The sequence below is a fragment of the Symphalangus syndactylus genome, chromosome 13, assembly GCF_028878055.3.
Source record: "Symphalangus syndactylus isolate Jambi chromosome 13, NHGRI_mSymSyn1-v2.1_pri, whole genome shotgun sequence".
Lineage (NCBI taxonomy): Eukaryota > Metazoa > Chordata > Mammalia > Primates > Hylobatidae > Symphalangus > Symphalangus syndactylus.
Genome location: NC_072435.2, coordinates 119,442,045 through 119,465,811, shown reverse-complemented (window position 1 = coordinate 119,465,811; position 23,767 = coordinate 119,442,045). Strand labels below are relative to the sequence as shown.

General features: G+C 43.3%; 2 protein-coding genes across 14 annotated transcripts in view; both read right to left on the bottom strand.

Annotated features, from left to right (window-relative positions):
* TCTN2 (tectonic family member 2) overlaps nucleotides 1-1,870 on the bottom strand; it is a 39,641-nt gene extending 37,771 nt beyond the window's left edge. For 6 of the 9 annotated variants that reach the window (XR_010114971.1, XM_063614678.1, XM_063614677.1 and 3 more), the window contains exons 1-3: nucleotides 1,659-1,864; nucleotides 1,367-1,474; nucleotides 848-924 (exon numbers count right to left, since the gene is read on the bottom strand). Coding sequence is in view for 8 of the 9 variants with exons in the window: in XM_063614678.1 (XP_063470748.1) it covers nucleotides 848-924; nucleotides 1,367-1,474; nucleotides 1,659-1,740 (267 nt within the window). In the remaining variant the exon portion in view is untranslated. Of the gene's footprint in view, nucleotides 1-847; nucleotides 925-1,366; nucleotides 1,475-1,658 lie in introns of all 9 variants that reach the window. The other 3 variants (XM_055237985.2, XM_055237988.2, XM_055237986.2) reach the window with 1 other exon arrangement.
* An 8,970-nt stretch (nucleotides 1,871-10,840) lies between these two features.
* GTF2H3 (general transcription factor IIH subunit 3) overlaps nucleotides 10,841-23,767 on the bottom strand; it is a 33,497-nt gene continuing 20,570 nt past the window's right edge. For 3 of the 5 annotated variants that reach the window (XM_055238022.2, XM_055238023.1, XM_063614724.1), the window contains 8 exons: nucleotides 22,868-22,897; nucleotides 22,694-22,722; nucleotides 18,774-18,848; nucleotides 17,948-18,001; nucleotides 14,191-14,259; nucleotides 13,845-13,980; nucleotides 13,689-13,725; nucleotides 10,841-13,605 (listed from right to left, as the gene is read on the bottom strand). In XM_055238022.2, the coding sequence (XP_055093997.1) occupies nucleotides 13,536-13,605; nucleotides 13,689-13,725; nucleotides 13,845-13,980; nucleotides 14,191-14,259; nucleotides 17,948-18,001; nucleotides 18,774-18,848; nucleotides 22,694-22,722; nucleotides 22,868-22,897 (500 nt within the window). In that variant the 3' untranslated portion in view covers nucleotides 10,841-13,535. The remainder of the gene's footprint in view (nucleotides 13,606-13,688; nucleotides 13,726-13,844; nucleotides 13,981-14,190; nucleotides 14,260-17,947; nucleotides 18,002-18,773; nucleotides 18,849-22,693; nucleotides 22,723-22,867; nucleotides 22,898-23,767) is intronic. The other 2 variants (XM_055238024.2, XM_055238026.1) reach the window with 1 other exon arrangement.

Below are 23,767 nucleotides of genomic sequence, written 5' to 3'. Positions count from 1 at the left end.
CCGCCTCCCGGGTTCAAGTGATTTTCCTGCCTCAGCCTCCAAAGTAGCTGAGATTACAGGCACCCGCCATCACGCCCAGCTAATTTTTGTATTTTTAGTAGAGATGGGTTTTGGCCAGACTGGTCTTGAACTCCCGACCTCAGATGATCCGCCCTCCTCGGCCTCCCAAAGTGCTAGGATTACAGGCATGAGTCACTGCGCCTGGCCAGCTTTTTCTTTTTTTTTAAGAGACAGGGTCTTGCTCTGTTGCCCAGGCTGGATGAAGTGCAGTGGTGCGATCATAGCTCTCTGCAGCCCTGAACTCCTGGGCTCAAATAATCCTCCTGCCTCAGCTCCCCCACCCCCCTCCAAGTACCTGGGACTATAGGTGTGCGTCACCCAGCTAATTTTTTTTTTTTTAATTGTTTTGTAGAGACGGGGTCTCGCTATGTTACAGGCTGGTCTGGAACTCCTGGGCTCAAGCAATCCTCCCGCCTCAATCTCCCAAAGTGCTATGAGTACAGGCTTGAGCCACGATGCCTGGCATAAAGCTTTTTTGAATCACTGACCCATTTGATGATGGGAAGGAAACTGGTGACCCTCTCGTCAGAAAAATGCACATACACACAGAACTTTACACACAGTTTCACAGAGTTCACAGACCCCCCTGAAATGCATCCAAGGACTCCTAACCCCAGGGTAAGGAACCCGTGGGCTGGATAACTGTCTACCAGATCCAACACCCCACAATTTCATGATTGTTGAGAGCATGGAGAAAGCCATGCCTTGTTAAATAAAGAGATCACTGCAGAAACCCTAGCTGGGGGCCTCTTCACAGGCTACAGAGAAGGTTTACTTCTGGCCTTACCGCACCGGGGGTCACAGTCACACTCCAGTCTTCCGTCTCATTGCTCAGCACTCCACACGTCGGAACTGGCAATATTCCTAAGGAAGAGAAGACCAGCATGCAAAGGCAGCAAGGCCCAGCAGCTCAGGGGGTGCATTGAGTCAGACTGCCTAGGATGGACTCACATTACAGCCTCAGATTGGGCCCTTTACAAGCTGCTTGACACTGGGACAGTGACAACCTCTCTGAACTTGTTTCTTCATTGGTCAAAAGGGATGAAAAGATATTACTGTTCTTACTAGGAAAATGGGATGACGCACGATGTTAGCTCAATGAATGCTAGCCATTATTATTTCAAGCTTTCTTCGAACCTGTCCGTCTGTCCTCTTTGGCCTACAGCAGCCGCCCGATCCTTTTCTCCCCATGCGACTTTGCAGAGAACCGAGGCAGGGGTCCAAAGGATGCCACCTCTCCAGGATCCTTGGGAGGTCTGGATCCAGTCCAACCCCCACCCTCCCCAAAAGAAGGGCCTGACTTTACCCGCCTCGTCCTGCAGCACTGCCAGGGACACGGTCACACCCTCGGTGTCTCCGACCAGGGACGCGCCGACCGCAGGGCCGGACATTCGGATGAAAGGAGGGATGAAAGCTAGGCGGGAAGGAAAGGGGACAAGGAGGGGTTAGCAGTGGAAGAGTCACCGCCTAAGGTGTGTGTGGCGGCTTGCTTTGGAGGTCTCGACTACCGAAGCTCCCGGGGGAGTCCAAGTCTGGCCCTTTTAACGCCCAGTCCCCTCAGCCCCGGCCCACAGAGGTCCCTGCCGCGCCGTACACACCCAGGTCCCCCCACAGCAGCCTCAGGACGCCCTGCAGAAGGAGAAGCCTCAAAAGAAGAGCGGCCGGAGGCTGGAAGCCCATGCCTTAGACCTCGCGGGCCGGGCACAGCAGAACCGCGCCCGCCTTAGAACCCGGGAAGGACTCAGACACGAAAATGCGGCAGCCACCACCCCGCCGCCGCCATCTTGTCAAGCGAACGCCCGGAGCTATGGCAACCACCAATCGGCGGCCGGCCAGGAGGAACGCCGCGCTGTGATTGGACCAGTGGCAAGAGCGGGCACCCCGGCCCCGCCCACAAGGCCTCGCATTTTTGCTGCTCGACCCTGGTGGGGAGAGTGACGATCGAAAAACTACCTATCCGGTGCTCCACTTAGTACCTGGGTGACGAAACAATCTGTGCACCCGAACCCCCGTGACACGCAATTTACCTATATAGCAACCTGTACATGGACCCCTGGGCCTAAAAGTTGAAAACATCAAAATTAAAAAGGTCCTGAAAAGCAGGAGTGCGTGTCCAGCTCAAAAACTGGAGTTTTCTCCTACCCTGGAATTAATCCAACAACAGCCAAGAACGAGCCTGTAGACACTGGCTTCTAAATAAAAAGGGTGGGATTTGCTCCTTAATAAACGTGATTTTTATAGGGATTTTTAGGGGATGAGTACAAAAAAGGGGATGGGGCTGCCGCGCTGTTTTTATTATTATTATCTTTACTATCATTTATGAGGTATTATTTATATTTTATATTTTTACAAAATATATATACTTTGTTTTATATATATCAGATATACATACTTGATATATATATATCAGATGTACATACTGATATATATATATCAGATATACATACTTGATATATATAAAATACATATAGGCCGGGTCTGGCGGCTCATGTCTGTAATCTCAGCAATTTGGGAGGCCGAAGAGGGCGGATCACGATGTCAGGAGTTTGAGACCAGCCTGATCAACATGGTGAAACCCCCTCTCTACTAAAAATACAAAAAATTAGCCGGGCTTGGTGGCACGTGCCTATAATCCCAGCTACTCAGGAGGCTGAGGCAGGAGAATCGCTTGAATCTGGGAAGCGGAGGTTGCAGTGAGCCCGGATTGCGCCACTGCACTCAAACCTGGGCGACAGAGCCAGACTCCATCTCAAAAATATATTTATTTATCTTATAAAATATATGTGTATTTATATTTTATCTTATATATGTTTATCTTTTATATAAATATAAGTATATATTTTGTAAATTTTATACTTATATTTTATAATTTTTTCATTATACTTTAGGTTTTAGGGTACATGTGCACAATGTGCAGGTTTGTTACATATGTATCCATGTGCCGTGTTGGTTTGCTGCACCCATTAACTCGTCATTTAGTCTTTGACAAACCTTATATTTTATAATTTTATAAAATTTATATTTTTATAATTCTTATTATTATCATTTATTATCACTATTGCTTTTATTATCATTCTCCTAGGTTTTTGAAGGATTTTCTCCCCCACACAGAGCTCTCAGCACTCTGAAAGCAGATCCAATCACAAAACACACAAGAGGTTTTGCTCAGCAATAGGACAGATGTGAAAGAATCAAAATTCTGTCTGGAAAAAAAATTGTTTTTCTTATATCAGTAGGCTCAGAACATTTCAAGCATTGTCACGGCTTGGGGACTGGAGTGCAGGCTCTGAGGTCAGGCTGCCTGGCCTGGGATTTCGCCTTCCCTCTACAGATATTCTCAGCTATTAAGTGACTTTGGGCAAGTCAACCTCTCTAAGCTTCAGCTTCCTCATCTATAAAAAAGGGATAGTAATAATCCTTCCCTGGGGATTGTGTGAGGATGAAATGAGGTAACACATGTAATGAGGTTAAACCAATGGCTGGCATATAGTAAGCACTCAGTTAATGATCAGTTACTTGTTAACTATCAGAGGTGTGGTGTGTCCTTTAGCTGAGACAATCATAGTGTTCAGCATTGTGGCTGACTGACGGTAAATGCCAAGTAAATGTTTGCAATTATTACTCTTTTTTTTTTTTTCTTTTTGAGACAGGGTCTCACTCTGTCACACAGGCTGGAATGGTGCAGTGGCACAATCATAGCTCACTGCATCTTCAAACTTCTGGGCTCAGCTGATCCTCCCACCTCAGCCTCCCAAGTAGCTGGGAATACGCCACTACGCCCGGCTAATTTTTATATTTTTTGTAGAGAAGGGGTTTCACCATGTTGCGCAGGCTGGTCTCAAACTCCTGGGCTCAAGTGATCCTCCTGCCTTGGCCTCCAAAAGTGCTGGGATTACAGGTATGGGCCACCGTACCCAGCCCCATTATTAGTCTTAATGTTCAGTTATATATTCATTGATCAGCAAATCTAACATTGTGAAAGGATTCTCAAAGTTGAGGCTTTATAAGGGCCTGACACTGGACATTATCTTTTTCTTACACTCCTTCAAAAATTGTGGGTTGCTACAGTTGTAACATGAGCATGAAACTTTCCCGTGTACCTCAGCTCCTCTCTGGAAGACTGCAAAATGTTTATCTCTCTTGATATCTTGGAATGAAGCCTAGGAGAACGTTACTAAGAGGAAGCTGTCAAACACTTAAATATTTCTGTTATTCCCCATCTGTCTTTGGGGGGAATTAATTTGCAAATTAAGTTGGCAAGGCCAAGCGGTAAAGATTAGGAGATAAATCCTCCCAAAAGAAAAAACTTCTGGGCCAGGCTTGGTGGCTTATGCCTGTAATCCCTGCACTTTGGGTGGCGAAGGCAGACGGATCACTTGAGGCCAGGAGTTCAAGACCAACCTGGGCAACACAGAGAAACCCATCTCTACCAAAAAATACAAAAATTAGCTGGGCATGGTGGCACGTGCCTGTACTCCCAGCTACTCGGGAGGCTGAGGCAAGAGAATCGCTTGAACCCAGGGGTCAGATGTTGCAGTGAGCCGAGATTGCGCTACTGCACTCCAGCCTGGGCAACAGAGTGAGACTTTATCTCAAAAAAAAAGATAGAAAACACTTGAAGCTGGTGATCAGCAGCTTCCCAATAAGATCTCAGGAGTTGGGCAAGCAGGCTCACGCATACATAGTAAGAGGCAAGATGGCAGATTTTAACTGGTATATAACCTTCCTCTGGGAACACGCGACTGTTAAAGGAAAATGCCTCAAATGAGCATGCACACAACTTCAATAAACACACTGCACATGCGGCCCCTCCCAAGTGCTGGCAGGCCACTGACATGCAGACAGCCCACCCCAAGGAAAAGCCAAGGGAGGTCACAAACCTCAGAACCATGCTAATGTATAGAAACCCCAAGTGAAGGGTCGGACGGGGCACTTAAATCTCTCAAGTCGCCCACTTGGCCCTCTTCCAAGTGTACTTTACTTCCTTTCGTTCCTGCTGTAAAACTTTTTAATAAACGTTTACCCCTGCTCTAAACTTTGCCTTGGTCTCTCACGCTGCCTTATGCTGCTTGGCCAAATTCTTTCCTCTGAGGAGGCAAGAATCGAGTTGCTGCAGACCTGTACAGACTCGTCACTGCTAACGGTGATCCGGGGAATTCTCCAAGATCGTACCCAAGATCACCAAGGTGGTACCTCTACAAATATGTAAACTATTCATACCTTGAGTAGTAGACTAAAAGACAAGCCTATCAAAAATAATAACTACAGCTTTTTAAGACATAGTATAATAAGATATAAATATTATAGGAACAATAAAAAGTTAAAAATCAGAGGGATGAAGTTAAAGTATACAGTATTAGTTTTCTCTGCTTGTTTTTGCAGAGTTGTCATCAGTTTAAAATAGTAGGTTATAAGATGGTATTTGCAAGCCTCATGATAAACTCATGTCAAAAAGCCTACAACAGATACACAAAAACATCAAGCAAGAAATTAAAACATACCACCAGAGAAAATCACTTTCATAAAAAGGAAGATGGAAGGAAGGGAGAAAGGGAAGATCAGAAAACAAATAACAAAATGGCAGTAGTAAGTCCTTACTTATCAATAACATTGAATGTAAATGGACTAAACTCTCCAATCAAAAGACATAGAGTGGCTGAATGGATAAAAAAAAAAAAAAAAAAAAAAAGACCTAATGATTAGCTGCCTATAAGAAACTCTTCACCTATAAAGACACACATAGACTGGCCGGGCGCGGTGGCTCACGCTTGTAATCCCGGCACTTTGGGAGGCCGAGGGGGGGCGGATCACGAGGTCAGGAGATAGAGACCACAGTGAAACCCTGTCTCTACTAAAAATACAAAAAAAAATTAGCCGGGAGTGGTGGCGGGCACCTGTAGTCCCAGCTACTCGGAAAGGCTGAGGCAGGAGAATGGCATGAACCCGGGAGGCGGAGCTTGCAGTGAGCCGAGATTGCGCCACTGCACTCCAGCCTGGGTGACAGAGTCAAAAAAACAAAAGAAACAACAACAACAAAACAAACAAACAAAAAAAGACACACATAGACTAAAAATAAAGGGATGGAAAAAGATATTCTAATGGAAACCAAAAAAGAGCAAAAGTAGCTATATACTTATATCAGATAAAATAGATTTTAAGACTGGATGCAGTGGCTCACACCTGTAATCCCAACACTTTGGGAGGCCGAGGCAAGAGGAACCCAGGAGTTGCTTGAGCCCAGGAGTTCAAGACCAGCCTGGACAATATAGCAAGATGCTATCTCCACAGAAAAAGAAAAAAAAGAGGCCAAGCACAGTGGCTCACACCTGCAATCCGAGCACTTCGGGAGGCCAAGGTGAGTGGATCATCTGAGGTCAGGAGTTCAAGACAAGCCTAGCCAACATGGCGAAAACCCATCTCTATTAAAAATACAAAAATTAGGCTGGGCTTGGTGGCTCATGCCTGTAATCCCAGCACTTTGGGAGGCCGAGGTGGGAGGATCACGAGGTCAGGAGACTGAGACCATCCTGGCTTACATGGTGAAACCTCATCTTACTAAAAATACAAAAAAATTAGCTGGGCATGGTGGCAGGCGCCTGTAGTCCCAGCTACTAGGGAGGCTGAGGCAGGAGAATGGCGTGAACCCGGGAGGTGGAGCTTGCAGTGAGCTGAGACCACACCACTGCACTCCAGCCTGGGCGACAGAGCGAGACTCTGCCTCAAAAAAAAAAAAAAAAATTTAGCTGGGCTTGGTGGCAGATGCCTGCAATCCCAGCTACTCAGGAGACTGAGGTGGGAGAATCACTTGAACCCGGGAGGTGGAGGTTGCAATGAGCCGAGATCACGCCACTGCACTCCAGCCTGGGTGACGGAGTGAGACTCTGTCTCAAAAAAAAAAAAAAAAAAGTGGTAAAGAAGGTCATTATATAATAAGAGGCTCAGCAAGAGAATATAACTATTGTAAACATATATGCACCCAATACTGAAGCATTAAGATATATAAAGCAAATATTATTAGGGCTAAAGAGGTAGACCCCAGTACAATAACAGTTGGAGACTTCAGCCTCCCACTTTCAGCACTGGACAGATTATCCAGACAGAAAATCAACAAGGAAATGTCAGACCTAATTTGCAATATAGACCAAATGGACCTAATAGATATTTATGGAACATTTCATCTAACGGCTATAGAATACATTCTTCTAAGCACATGAATCATTGTCAAGAATAGATCATATGTTAGGTCACAAGTCTTTACAAAAAAAAAAAATAATAATAACAAGCATCTCTCTCTCTTTTTTTTTCTTGAGATTAGAGTCTCACTCTTGTCACCCAGGCTGGAGTCCAATGGCACAGTCTTGGCTCACTGCAACCTCCACCTCCCGGGTTCAAGCGACTCTCCTGCCTCAGCCTCCTGAGTAGCTAGGATTACATGTGTGCACCACCACGCCCAGCTAATTTTTATATTTTTAGTAGAGACAGGGTTTCACCATGTTGGGCAGGCTGGTCTTGAACTCCTGACCTCAGGTGATCCACCCACCTCAGTTTCCCAAAGTGCAGGGATTACAAGCATGAGCCACCATGCCCAGCCCCAGATCAAGCATCTTCTCTGATCATAATGGAATAAAATCAGAAATCAATAACAACAGGAACTTTGGAAAGTATACAAACACAAGGAAACTAAACAGCATGCTGCTGAATGATCAGTGGGTCAATGAAGAAATTAAGAGTTGTTTTGTTTTGTTTTGTTTGAAACAGAGTCTTGCTCTGTCACCAGGCTGGAGTGCAGTGGCGCGATCTCAGCTCACTGCAAACTCTGCCTCCCGGGTTGAAGCGATTCTCCTGCTTCAGCCTCCCGAGTAGCTGGGACTACAGGCACCCGCCACCACACCCAGCTAATTTTTTGTATTTTTACTAGAGACGGGTTTTCACCATGTTGGCCAGGATGGTCTCATTTTCTTGACCCCGTGATCTGCCCACCTCGACCTCCCGAAGTGCTGGGATTACAGGCATGAGCCACTGCGCCCGGCCATTAAGAGGGAAAACTTAAAAACTCCTTGAAACACACGAAAATGGAAAAACAACATACCAAAACCTATAGAATACAGCAAAAGCAGTACTAAGAGGAGAGCTTATAGCAGTAAGTATCTTTATCAAAAAAGTAGAAAAACTTCAAATAAACAACCTAATGATGCTTCTTAAAGAACTAGAAAAGTAAGAGCAAACCAAACCCAAAGTTAATATTAGAAAAGAAGTAATATGGTGGCTCACATCTATAATCCCAGCACTTTGGGAGGCCGAGGCAGGTGGACCACCTGAGGTCAGGAGTTCATAACCAGCCTGGCCAACATGGTGAAACCCCATCTCTACTAAAAATACAAAAATTAGCCAGGCATGGTGGCGCATGCCTGTAGTTCCAGCTACTTGGGAGGCTGAGGCAGGAGAATCGCTTGAACCCGGGAGGCAGAGGTTGCAGTGAGCCGAGATCACGCCACTGCACTCCAGCCTGGGGGACAGAACAAGACTCCGTCTCAAAAAAAAAAGAAAAGAAAGAATAAAGAGCAAGAGCAGAAATAAATGAAACTATAATTTAAAAAATTCAGAAGATCAACAAAATGAAAAGCTGGTTTTTTGAAAAGAACAAAATTGACAAACCTTTAGCCAGACTAAGAAAAAAAAGACCCAAATAAGTAAAATCAGAGATGAAAAAGACATTACAACTGATATCACAGAAATTCAAAGGATCATTAGAGACTACTATGAGCAACTATATGCCAATAAATTGGAAAACCAGCTGGGCGCAGTGGCTCACACCTGTAATCCTGACACTTTGGGAGGCTGAGGCAGTGGAGACTTGAGGTCAGGAGTTCAGACCAGCTTGGCCAACATGGCAAAACCCTGTCTCTACTAAAAATACAAAAATTAGCTGGGTGTGGTGGCGCATGCTTGTACTCCCAACTACTTGGGAGGCTGAGGCAGGAGGATCACTTGAACCTGGGAGGCAGAGGTTATGGTGAGCAGAGATCGTGCCACTGTACTCCAGCCTGGGTAACAGAGTAAGACTCTGTCTCAAAAAAAAAAAAAAAAAAAACACACTACAGGCCAATATCTCCAATGAACATTGATGCAAAATACCAGCAAACCAAATTCAACAACACATTAAAAAGATCATTCAGGCCAGGGATGGTGGCTCTCACCTGTAATCCCAGCACTTTGGGAGGCCGAGGTGGGTGGATCACTTGAGGTCAGAAGTTCGAGACCAGCATGGCCAACATGGTGAAACTCTGTCTCTACTAATAATACAACAAAATTAGCCGGGCATGGTGGCGCACACCTGTAATCCCAGATACACAGGAGGCTGAGGCATGAGAATCGCTTGAACCCAGGTGGCAGAGGTTGCAGTGAACCATGATCAGGCCACTGCACTCCAGTGTGAGTGACAGAGCAAGACTCTGTCTCAATACAAAAAAAAGCCGGTAATTCGACCAGGTGTGGTGGCTCACATGTGTAATCCCAGCAGTTGTGGAGGCCAAGGCGGGTGGATCACCTGAGGTCAGAAGTTCAAGACCAGCCTGGCCAACATGGTGAAACCCAGTCTCTACTAAAAGTCCAAAAAAATTAGCTGGGCATGGTGGTGGGCACCTGTAATCCCAGCTACTTGGGAGGCTGAGGCAGGGAAATCGCTTGAACTCAGGAGGCAGAGATTGCAGTGAGCTGATATCACACCATTGCACACCAGCCTGGGCGACAAGAGTGAAACTCCATCTCAAAAAAAAAAAAAAAAATCGTTCATCATGACCCGGTAGGATTTGTCCCAGGGATGCAAGGATGGTTCAACAGGATGGTTCAACATAGGCAAATCAATCAATGTGATACATCATGTCAACCAAAGGAAGAACAAAAGCCATCTGATCATTTCAATGGATGCTTAAAAAGCATTTGATAAAATTCAACATCCTTTCATGATAAAAACCCTCAAAAAACTAGGTATAGAAGGAAGATACTTCAACACACACACACAAAAGCCACATGTAACAGACCCACAGCTAGTATCATACTGAACAGGGAAAAAACTGAAAACCTTTCCTCTGAAATCTGGAACACGATAAGGATGCCCACTTTCACCAGTGGTATTCAACATAGTGCTGAAAGTACTACCTAGAGCAATCAGTCCTGAGAAAGAGATAAAAGGTATTCAAATTAAAAAGGAAAAAGTAAAATTATCCTTGTTTGCGGATGATACGATCTTACATCCAAAAAAACCTAGACACCTCCAAAAACCTATTAGAACTGATGAAATTAGTAAAGTGGCAGGATACAAAATCAACATACAAAAACCAGTAGCATTTATTTAGAGACAGGGTCTCACTCTGTCACCCAGGCTGGAGTTCAGTGGCATGATCATGACTCATTGTAACCTGCGCCTCTTGGGCTCAAGCAATCCTCCCACCTTAGCCTCAAGACTAGCTGGGACTACAGGCATGCACCACCTCACCTGGCTAATTTTTATACTTTTTTTTAGAGACAGGATTTTGCCATGCTGCCCAGGCTGGTCTTGAACTCCTAGGCTTAAGTGATCCTCCTGCCTCAGCCTCCCAAAGTGTTAGGATTACAGGCGTGAGCCACTGCACGCAGACCAAGATTTGAAATTAAAGTTCTTCAGAGTTGAATAAAAAATTGTCTGGCATTTGACCAAATGCAGTTTAAAAGTACACATTTGAAGAAGAGTTGAATGAGCATGAGATAAACAATGAATGAAAGGAAATAATTCAACCAAATATGAAAATCAAATTATTTTATTGTAAAAACTTATATAAAATAACTCATAAGGACAACAGTTAAAAACAAGTTAAACAGAACTAACCAAATATATAAGACATTTCAAATTAAAAAGTAATAATAAAAGCCTTGCTAGCTTGTCTGAAAGTATATCTCTTTTAGATATATAATACTTTATTTCCTAGACTTAAAATTGTGATTTCCATTACACTTAATTAGTATACAAAATATTAAGTATTATTTTTAAAAGACAGGTTCTCAAACTCAAGGATTAACAAATATTTGCAGTGATCACCAAAGTCTTTGTATATTTGTTAACAAAAATACAAATCCAGAATATAAAATCTATCTGAAATTATCTAAGCAAACATCAAATTATTTAAATATGACTCAGCTTGTATAAAGAGAAAATTAAAATCTTACTTACATACAAAGTTTTGTACACAATGGGTTTTGTCAGTACACATCTTTTTTTTTTTTTTTTTGAGACAGTTTCGTTCTTGTCGCCCAGGCTGGAGTGCAATGGCGCAATCTTGATCTTGGCTCACTGCAACCTCCACCTCCTGCCTCAGCCTCCCGAGTCACTGGGATTACAGGCACCTGCCACCACGCCCAGCTACTTTTTGTATTTTTAGTAGAGACAGGGTTTCACCATGTTGGGCAGGATGGTCTCGAACTTCAGCCTCCCGGGTTCAGTAGAGTAGTAGTCCCAGCTACTTGGGAGGCTGAGGCAGGAGAATGACATGAACCCAGGAGACGGAGCTTGCAGAGAGCCGAGATTGCGCCACTGCACCCCAGCCTGGGCGACAGAGCGAGACTCTGTCTCAAAAAACAAAACAAAACAAAACAAAAAACCCATCCTGACCACTCCTGACCTCGTGATCCGCCCGCCTCGGCCTCCCAAAGTGCTAGGATTACAGGCGTGAGCCACCGTGCCCGGCCTTTTTTTTTTTTTTTTTTTGATACAGAGTCTTGCTCTGTCACCCAGGCTGGAGTACAGAGGCGCTATCTTGGCTCACTGCAACCTCTGCCTCCCGGATTCAAGCAATTCTCCTGCCTCAGCCTCCTGAGTAGCTGGAACTACAGGTGCCTGCTACTTTGCACGGCTAATTTTTGTATTTTTAGTAGAGACAGGGTTTCACCATACTGGCCAGGCTGATCTTGAACTCCTGACCTTGTGATCTGCCCGCCTCAGCCTCCCAAAGTGCTGGGATTACAGGGGTGAGCCACCATGCCCAGCCTCGTCAGTAAACATTTTTAAAAAACAAACCAAACCAGCCACCATTCCTTAAACTCTTTGTACAAATATGTGCTAGAAGCTAAAAGGACTTTTAATAATTTCAAGATTACATAGAGAAATACAATTTTTGTTTGTTGAAATTACAAACACTTTTGCTTTTGAAGTTATAAACATTTTTGGGATTCAGTCCAAAGCTTCTAGAGAACAGTTTCGATAAATATATTTAAATTTTTAGTAGAGATGGGGTCTTACTTTGTTGCCCAGGCTGCTCTCGAACTCCTGGGCTCAAGCAATCCTCTGGCCTCAGCCTCCCAAAGTGCTGGGATTACAGGTGCAGTTTCAATATTAATGTGGATTTTTTTTTCCCCATTAAAAAAGGAAAGAATTCTATCTGAAAACCATACTTAACACAGTCCATTTTCCCCAGTAAGTTCTCCCTCAAAACCAGTCATAAGCTTTCACATACAAGCTCTTCCCACAACTATTTTGAAGAAAATTTGCTTCTGCACATGTTCTCTTTACTCATTTAAAATGAGATTTTGGGCTGGGTGCAGTGGCTCACGCCTGTAATCCCAGCACTTTGGGAGGCCGAGGCGGGCGGATCACGAGGTCAGGAGATCAAGACCATCCTGGCTAACACGATGAAACCCCGTCTCTACTAAAAACACAAAAAATTAGCCAGGCGTGGTGGCGGGCCCCTGTAGTCCCAGCTACTCGGGAGGCTGAGGCAGGAGAATAGCATGAACCTGGGAGGCAGAGCTTGCAGTGAGCCGAGATCGCGCCACTGCACTCTAGCCTGGGTGACAGAGCGAGACTCGGTCTCAAAAAAAAAAGAGAGAGATTTTGTAGTTATTTGGTGACAAACTATTATTTAGATGACTTTGTCCAAACATACTGATATCAGACAAAAAGTAAATATCTGCAAATATCTGAGGCTGTCTCAATTTAGACAATAAGAATTTTATTTACATGACTATTGAAGTTAACTGTTGATTCAAATAAGATGTTCTATGTTGATTAATGCCATTACTCCACAAATAGTCCCTTTTTCCAAAGCTACATTCAAATTTCACATGGCATGCATTTCACAATGAGGACCTGGATTCAGGTAGTAGGTTAGAAAGCCTATGATCAGTCATGACAAGCTGACTTTGACTAATAGTCATCCCATTAGAAAAACGAAAGCCACAAACATGTGCTTTCTTGCCCCTTTCTGGACAGAAACCAGTCATAGAATATTTTAGGATTTTAGGATATATTGCATAGAATGACTCCCTCAAACAAATCAGTCCTCCAGAAGCACGGGAGGAAAAGGATGTTTGGGAAATACTTTCTGTAAGGTCACCACATTAAAAATTATCCTATACCTATCTTTATTTTTTTCAGTCTTCCCAACAAAGAATCTGCTATATAATTCCTATTAACAGCTCTGAAAGATGGGGAAAGTATTTTATCCTCAGGCAGACACTTTCAGTTTCTTTTTCTTGGCTTTCAGTACCGGAGGCAGAGAAATTTTAAAGGCTGTCCTGAAATTACAGAAAGGAAAACATTTTTTAATGTTCTACAGCTGTGAAGTATTAGCCACCCACACAATCTCAAAGATACTTACTCGCACGTAGTACAAATGGGGCTGAAATTGCAGAATACTGTAAATTTAAAAAAAAAGAAAAGAAACAATAGGGTGGCTGAAAAACAACACAGTTGAGAAACTGTTTTCCTGACCCCCAACATAGAAAAAAAGGAAAAACTAGGTACATCAACTTACTTGACAAACACACAGAACAGACATAACCAATTTCAATGAGATTTCGATGACAGAAGCAAGCAGCTCTGTAGTCAACATGAACTGGGGGTGGGAGGATTAACTGAGATCTCTGATCTTGATCGGGAAGAAACACCCACTATAAAACAAACAAACAAAAGAAACTTTTATTTAAAACATGGGAAAAAAATAACGTGAAGCCCACACTTCTAGGCCTTGGAACTCCAAGGCCTCCATTTATTCCTTTCTCCCGAGTACTAGCACCAGCCATCTTGCTTCCATTCCTTTCCCAGGACACAGAGGTCATCCTTCCCTCCAGGCATCAGGGTCGCGGCTGCTGTCTCCTTACCAGCAAATACTGCAGAAGGGAGGGCATCTGAGGCACCTTCAGGTACAGTCCTCCCGTGATGTCACAAGCCTGCAAGATACACAGGGCTTGCTGCCAAACTCACACTTACCTAGGGTTTCCAGAGGAATGAGATTCTCACCAGCAATGCCTCAGGTCTACAAAATCAGAGGAGGATGTGACACTGCAAATTATTATTATTATTATTATTATTATTATTTTAATTATTTTGACAGAGTCTTGCTCTGTCGCCCAGGCTGGAGTGCAGTGGCACAATCTCGGCTCACTCCAACCTCTGCCTCCTGGGTTCAAGAGATTCTCCTGCCTTAGCCTCCTGAGTAACTGGGATTGCAGGCATGCACCACCATGCCTGGCTAATTTTTGTATTTTTAGTAGAGATGGGGTTTCCCCAGTCACATGGTAATTCTATGCTTAACTTTTCGAGGAAGTTCTGAACTGTTTCCTGAAGTGGCTATACCATTTTACATTTCCAGCAGCAATGTAGGAGGGATCCAATTTCTCTATATCCTCACCAATATTTATTATTAGCTGACTTTTCGATTACATCTGCCCTAGTGGAGTGAAGTAATAGCCCATTGTGGTTTCGATTTGCACTTCCCTGGTCGGTAATGATATTCAGCATCTTTTCATGTGCTTCTTGGCCATTTGCAGATCTTTGGAGAAATATCTGTTCAATCCTTGGCCCACTTTGAAATGAGTTATTTGTCTTATTTTTGAATTTTAAGAGTTCTTCATATAATCAGAATACTAGTTCCTTTATCAGATACGTCATTTGCAAATATCTCTCCCAGTTGTCTTTTTACTTTCTTGATGGTGCCCTTGGAAGCACAAAAATTTTTAATTTTTATGAGATTTGTTTTCACTGTATTTTGTTAATTTTCTTATGTAAAAAGAAACGTGAGATGGCTTTATTCTGTTCTCTTTAAGAAATAACACTTTTTTGTCTAGGTGCAGTGGCTCATGCCTGTAATCCCAGCACTTTGGGAGGCCAAGGCTTCAGGATTGTTTGAGCCCAGGAATTCAAGACCAGCCTGAGCAATACAGTGAAATCCCATCTCTACAACAAATTTAAAAAATTAGGCCAGGCGCGGTGGCTCATGCCTATAATCGCAGATCACTTGAGGTCAGGAGTTCGATACCAGCCTAGCCAACAGGGTCAAACCCTGTCTCTACTAAAAATACAAAAATTAGTTGGGCGTAGTGGCGGGCACCTGTAATCCCAGCCGCGTGGGAGGCTGAGGCAGGAGAATCGCTTGAACCCAGGAGTTGGGGTTTCGGTGCAGCGAGATCGCACCATTGCACTCCAGCCTGGGCAACAAGAGAGAAACTCCGTCTCAAAAAATTAAAAAATTAGCCAGGCATTGTAGTGCATGCCAGTGGACCCAGATACTTGGGAGACTGAGTGGGAGGATCATTTGAGCTGGGGAGGATGAGGCTGCAGTGAGCCATGATCATGCCACTGCATTCCAGCCTGGGCAAGAGCAAGACTCTGTCTCAAAGTAAAATAAAATAAAAATAAAACTCTTTTGAATTTGGTCCTCTTTTTCTAAACTTTTGCTATCTTCAGAGTTTTCCAAAGACATAAAACACTCAAGTTCTCCTGGTTACTGACACTAAGGTTTCCTGTCCATGTTAATGGTTTTTCCCAACAATCATTCATCTATTCATTTCATAAACACAGCTTTCTCACTTTGACACAGCAGTGCTTCCATTTACACTGAAAACCCTAGCTCTGATCCTAGGACCTTGAGGCTCCTCTGGTAGTACAGTCCTGGTTCAGTTGGTCCGTTAGATTCATTTACACGTTTAACAACTGTTTTAGAGCACTGTGCAGGGTTACAGCAGTAAACATCACAGTGCCCATCCTCGTGAAGTTAAGGTTCTAGTGGAGAAGGCAGAGAGTAAATCAGGTAAGTAAATGCAAAAATAATGTTATAGGTTATGATCATTTCTATGAAGAAAAACAAAGTAGGCTAAGGCGAGAGGGAGTAACACTAACAATGGTGGTCAGGGAAGGCTTCTCTGAGGAGGTGGCACAGAAGTAGAGACCCAAAGGCAGGCAGGGAGTAGGCCATGCAAACACCTGCGGGAAGAGCTTGCGAGCAGAGAGAACAGCAAGTGCAGTGCCCTCTGGCCGGAGCAGGCCTGTTTCAGGCAATAGCAAGGGGGCAGTGGGGCCGGACTGAAGAGGGAGAGTGTGGAAGATGCGGGGCAAAAGGTTCCCAGGAGCCTCAGCAAGCAGCATCTGGAAGGCCCTGGCAGGCCCTGACTCTGGGTTTTAGTTGACGTGTGATGCTAGGCCATGGGAGGGTTTTAAGCAAGTGAGCAACAGGTTCTTATATTAGGTTGGTGCAAAAGTAATTGCGGTGTTTACTGTTAGAAAAGGCAAAAATCGCAATTACTTTTGCACCAATCTTGTATTTTGAAAGCTTCATTCTGACAGCTGTTCTGAGAACCAACTTTCAACATTTTTTTTTTTCTTAAAGAGGGAGACAGGGTTTCCCTAGAGTGCAGTGGCATGATCGTAGCTGACTGCAGCTTCGAACTCCTGGCTCAAGCAATCCTCCTGCCTCCACCTCCCGAACAGCTGAGACTACAGGTGTGCACCACCATGATAGGCTAATTTTTTTGTATTGTTTATAGAGATGGTGTCTCGCCATGTTGCCCAGGCTGGTCTCAAACTCCTCAGCTCAAGCCATCCACCCACCTGAGCCTCCCAAGTGCTGAGATTATAGGCATGAGCCACTGAGCTCAGCCAGGATATAATTTAAAAGCACAATCAACAGGATTTGCTCATGGTTATGAAAGGAAGGAAGAGAAGAGACAAGGAAGAGTCAGGTTTTTGCTTGAGTTGCTGAGTGAACTGCACTGCCACTTAGGGAGATGGGGCTACCCGTGGGGCAGGAAGAGGCTGAGAGGACAAACCAAGAGCTCTCTGCTTTGGACACATGACGCTGAAGATGCCTGCCAGGCGTCCAAGAGGAGGTACTACGTACACGGCTGATTCTGCAAGTCTGGAACTCAGGAGAGTCTGGGACTGGACTAGAGAAATGAATGTGAGGGCCGAGGAGGTAGAGCTGGTATGTGAATTCATGGCAGAGACAAGATCGTCTTGGAGTTAACAGACAATGTGTAGACTGAAATGTGTTGCTAATAAATGAATTCAAACTTTTTGAATTTTTACTACTGAAATATAATATGTACAAGAGTCTGTATACATAATGTGTAAGTATGGTTTAAATAATAAGATGAACATCATATACCTATGATCAAGCTGAAGAAACAGTACAATCTCAGAACCTTTGAAGCCTGTGAATTTTCCCATTGGACCTTGCTCTCCCCATCCTTCATCCCCAGCACTAACCTAAATTCAGGGTTTGTCACAGTTTTGTGCTTGTAACTGATCCTTTAGGAAGCAACATTTGTGGCCAAAAAACATCTAACAAAAACTCAGTAATTTCTTCAAACTTACTTTAGGGTTTTGTTTCCCTTTTGGGTTAAAGCAACATTCAGTTTTTGTCTTTTAGTGCTGCCCAACGGAAATACAAGGCAAGCAATATGTAATTTAAAATTTTCTAGTAGCTCCATACGTAAGGGGGAAATAAATAGATAAAATTAGGTTCAATAACATATTTTATTTAACCCAATATACCCAAACCACTTTCATTTTAAATTGTAATCAATATAAAAATCACTAATTGTCATAACCACAAACACAAAGCATGGTTTTAAAACATACCTGTTGGAGGAGCCCTGAGTCGGAGTCTAAAACACAGGCATCAATCAAAATATTCTAAAAGAAACATTTTGAAAATATGACAGGAATAATAACAATAATGATTATCCTATACTGAGAACCTACTACATGCCATACTCCATGCTTAAAATAGCTCACTCAATATGCAACGTGACTCTGCACAGCAGGTATTTGCATTTGGCAGCTGAAGCACCCAGGACATGGCTGGGCTGTGGTCACAGAGCCAGCAGATGGGAAAGCTGTCACCCCACTCGGCATGTCTCCAAAGTCCAGGCTCTTTTCACTACATCATGCTGCCACTCCACAACAGAGAACATTATGCGTGGCTATAGCAGCATTTTACGTTAAACCTGAAGTTTTAAGGAGGCTTTCTTTCTTTATAAATACATCAAAGAAAAAAATGTATTATACTTCATCTGAACATTTCAGCTCTTTGCAAAGTAAAAATACTGAATTTTTACAGCTTCACCACAGCAAAAAGATAAAGAAATTGAGGCAAGGTTTATACAGCAAACTGTCAAAACAGGGATTCTTGGCAATGGGGTCCAAGGATGGGCTAAAGGTTACCTGAATACCATGAAACTCTATGCAAAACTAGTTGAGTGCACATTGTTTTGGGAATGCATCAGATTCTCAAGTGGTCCAGGACCCAAAATAGAGAAAAGACTAAAACATAATACAGATTCTGGATTCCTCGCCCATTCATAAGGCTACGTAGTCAGAATACCTCAGAGTAGAGCATTCAAAAAAATGAAATTGACTCCTTTGTTATGAAACAAATACTTTAAATGGCAGCCTCTCAGTTCACCTGCTTCTGTGCTGCGAAGATGACATTCATGAAGTTCATATACTGCAACGCACTGTCTTCTGCAGCCTTAATCACCTAAAAATCACAGTCATGTTAATTCCGCCCAGGCACATCCCAGTCCTCTCACACCAGTGTCACACAATATACTGCGAACCACAACCAACATTACTCCAGTTTGTCTTCCCATTTATCATTGTTAAATGATACCTAAAGTATAAAGATGACAGTAACATTTCCCCCCAAATCCTGCCACCCACGGACAGTCCACGTAAGGGTTTGATGAACTCATTCTGGAGAGCACCTACGTGGGCAGGTATATACATGCACACCCAAAACACAAACACACACATACACAAAATACACACACACACACACACACCCAAAATACACACACCCCCCAAAATACACACACCTACCCACCCAAAATACACACACACTCCCAAAATACACACATCTACCCACCGAAAATACACACACGCCCCCAAAATACACACCTACCCACCCAAAATATACACATGCACCCCCAAAATACACACCCAAAAATACACACCCCAAAATACACAGCCAAAATACACCTACACCCAAAATACACACATCCCAAATACATACACATACACCCAAAACACACACACATATACAAAATACACACATGCACATACACCCAAAATACACAGGTACGTACACCCAAAATACACACACACACCCCCAAAATACACATACCCCAAAACTACACACACACCCCTAAAACACACACACCCAAAACACACACACAACCAAAATACACACCCCCAAAATACACATCCAAAACATACCCCCCAAAATACACACCCCCCAAAATATACACACACCCCAAATACACACATAAAACACACACAAATCCGAAATACATCCAAAACACACAAACACACCCCAAATACATACACCCAAAACACACACACATCCAAAATATACACACATACACACACCCAGAATACACACACATCCAAAATACACACACTCACACGTGTCAAGATGATTACTTAGCATTCTGCAACCTGCTTTTTCAGTCCACAATATATGTGGGAAAAAAATTCTAATGTCAAGGAATTATAATATATACTATGCTTCTTGCGACTTCATAAATTTCCACTACTTAAGCAGTTTCCAATTCTCAGTTTTAAACAATGCTCTGATGACACCCTCATAGACCCTCCGCACAGCTCTCTAATTACCTCCGGAAAACAAGCAGTGATTACTGAAGTATATGCACATTTAATTTTGATACAGATTACCAAAATGCACCCCAGAAAAATTTTTTACCAATTTATCCTCCTACCAGCAACGCATGAGAATAAGTAATCCCCAACATCACCATCAACCCTGGGAACTGCCAGCTTTTTCATTAGTGCTAAGCAACAATGAATATCTCATTACTTGACATTTATTTTATTTTATTTTTATTTTTTTTGAGACAGAGTCTTGCTCTGTTGCCCAGGCTAGAGTACAGTGGCACAATCTCGGCTCACTGCAACCTCTGCCTCCTGGATTCACGCCATTCTCCTGCCTCAGCCTCCCAAGTAGCTGGGACTACAGGCACCCGCCACATTTTTTGTATTTTTAGTAGAGACAGGGTTTCACTGTGTTAGCCAGGTTGGTTTCGATCTCCTGACCTCGTGATCCACCCGCCTTGGCCTCCCAGAGTGTTGGGATTACAGGCGTGAGCCACGGCGCCTGGCCAATTATTTGATATTTCTTTGCTTACTAGTAAGACTGAACATACTTTCAAATGCCAAAACTGAACTTTTGCAGACTGCTCATTTTCTGCCTGTTTTTCTAAAGCTTGACTTTTAACAATGAATTTATAAAAGCTGCCTTTTTTTGTTTTTTTGTGACAGAGTCTCACTCTGTCGCCCAGGCTGGAGTGCAGTGGCGTAATCTCGGCTCACTGCAAGCTCCGCCTCCCGGGTTCACGCCATTCTCCTGCCTCAGCCTCTCCGAGTAGCTGGGACTACAGGTGCCCGCCACCACGCCCAGCTAATTTTTTTGTATTTTTAGTAGAGATGGGGTTTCACCGTGGTCTCAATCTCCTGACCTCATGATCCGCCCTCCTCGGCCTCCCAAAGTGCTGGGATTACAAGCGTGAGCCACCGAAGAGCTGCCTTTTATTTTGGAAACATTGGATTAATTTTCTGTCAGGTAGCTCTGCTAGAAATACTTTTCCTAAAACTTTTTCCTTCATCCTTGTTTTGGGAGTTTTATATTTTCGAGATTTTAAGCTTTCCTTTGAAGTTTCACATCATGCTTAGCAAGGCACTCACCTTACCAAAATTATTTTCTTCTAGCACTTTTTTTTTTTTTTTTGAGGCACAGTCTCACTCTGTCACCCAGGCTGGAGTGCAGTGGCGTGATCTCAGCTCACTGCAACCTCTGCCTCCCGGGTTCAAGCGATTCTCCTGCCTCAGCCTCCCGAGTAGCTGGGATTACAAGTGCCTGCCACCATGCCTGGCTAATTTTTGTATTTTTAGTAGAGACAGGGTTTCGCCATGTTGGCCGGGCTGGTCTCGAACCCCCGATGACCTCCCAAAGTGCTGGGATTACAGGCGTGAGCCACTGCACCCAGCCTTCTTCTAGTACTTTTATGACTTGAACTTTTACACTGAAATGTTTGGTCTTTACTAGAACATATTTAAGTGTAAGCGGTGAGACAAGGAACAAGCTCTGTTTTTCCCCAAATGGCCAATCAGTTGGCCCAGTACCTTTTACTAACAACTCATTTTCTCCCCACTAATTTGAAGTGCTTCCTCTGTGACGAGTCCAGCTCTCCCAGGTGCATGGTTTGATTACTGGACTCTAGTCTTTCTTATTTGTTTGTGTGCTCTGTGCTACTACCACACAGTGACTGTCGCTCTACATTGTGTTGTAAAGACTAATGGAGCAAGTTCCTACTTATTAATCCTTTTCAGAAAGTTCCTGACTATTCTTTTAAATTTATTCTTCCAGATAAACTGTTGAATTTCTTTTTTTTTTTTTTTTTTGAGATGGAGTCTCGCTCTGTCGCCCAGGCAGGAGTGCAGTGGCGCAATCTCAGCTCACTGCAACCTCCACCTCCTAGGTTCAAGCGATTCTCATGCCTCAGCCTCTTGAGTAGCTGGGACTACAGGTGCCCACCACCACGCCCGGCTCATTTGTTGTATTTTTAGTAGAGATGGGGTTTCACCATATTGGCCAGGCTGGTCTCAAACTCCTGACCTCTTGATCTGCCCGCCTCGGCCTCCCAAAGTGCTGGGATTACAGGCATGAGCCACCACGCTCAGTCTTGAATTTCTTTTTTAAATCTCCCCACTCTGCCAGGGAAAAAAAAAAAACCTCCCTGATATTCTGACTGAGACTGTAAATTGAATTTACAGTGTGATTTTGGGAAAACTGACATCCAAGAACAAAATACGGCTTTCCATTTATTCTTCTATCTCTCTCAGAATTTTTAGTTTTCCTTATCATCAGTTTTACACATTGCTTGTTAAATGAATCCTGGATAGTTAATATTTTTTGCTCCTACTATAAATGGGTTTTATTTCCCATTTTCTTTTTTTTTTTTTTTGAGACGGAGTCTCACTCTGTCACCCAGGCTAGAGTGCAGTGGCGCAATCTCGGCTCACTGCAACCTCCGCCTCCCAGGTTCAACCTATTCTCCTGCCTTGGGCTCCTGAGTAGCTGGGACTATAGGCATGCACCACCACACCCAGCTAATTTTTGTATTTTGAGTAGAGATGGGGTTTCACTATGTTGGCCAGGCTGGTCTCGAACTCCTGACCTCAAGTGATCTGCCCACCTTGGCCTCCCAAAGTGCTGGGATTACAGGTGTGAGCCACCACACCCGGCCTCCCATTATGTTTTCTAATTATAGTTATCATATAAAAAAGTAATGATTTTTTTTAGCTTACCAATATCCTTGATTTCATTTCCTGATTATCTATAAAGAGAAAAAAGCAGAAAAAAATTTAACTAAATCTTACTAATCATATATGGTTTCCTAACCAATTTTTAAACAATCCAGCAAAGACATACTAGTAAAATAAATAGGATTACGGTTCTCGTAGAAAAACGCAGGTTCTTACCTTTAATTTCCTTGTTCATTCTATGAATGTCTTAATTTCTTAACATTAAGGAATACAAAAATATTATTTTACTTCATAAATATAGTAAAAAGAAAAATAACCTCCAATTTTAAATAAACCCAGCATCTACCTAGCTAAGAAAAGAAATGCTCCACTTACCAAAATAAATACACGAGAGTGATTGGGGGTTTTCAGTTCCTAACTGTGCAGTCAACTGGGCTTTGTAGTCTAACCAAGATATAATCTCTGTCCCAGAAAATTAAAATTCCCAACACTTGACTGTCCTATTATTATCTACCGTGTCCTAAATTTGAATCCTGGGACAAATATTGACTTACAAAGATGTTCAGGCAACCCACATCAAACTCTAGGACAAAATAATCACTCAATACTGCCCCTCCCCCCAAAAAATTAATGCCATAAGACTGAGAAAACGTCACACAGATAAAATGGAAAGGTATTGCCCTATGCTACATGCAAAACAACCTGTTCACCTATGGAGAAGTGGCCACTCATTTATTAAGCTTCAGGGCTCCTAAATGGCTTTTAAAAATCAAACACTGTTCCCAAGTCAAGAAGAAAATAAAAATGTTTAAAAAGTTTGAAAAGTCTGAATTTATCAAAATAAGAAATAGGAAAGCACCCTGAAGTAGTGTTTCCTGCAGGCAGAAAGACATAATGGAGAAGCTAGAGTTTTCTCACCCTTCCTCACTTCCAGTTTTTACAGCTTTTTTTTTTTTTTTTTTTTTTGAGACAGAGTCTCGCTTTGTCGCCCAGGCTGGAGTGCAGTGGCGCGATCTCAGCTCACTGCAAGCTCCGCCTCTCGGGTTCACGCCATTCTCCTGCCTCAGCCTCCCTAGTAGCTGGGACTACAGGCGCCCACCACCACGCCCGGCTAAT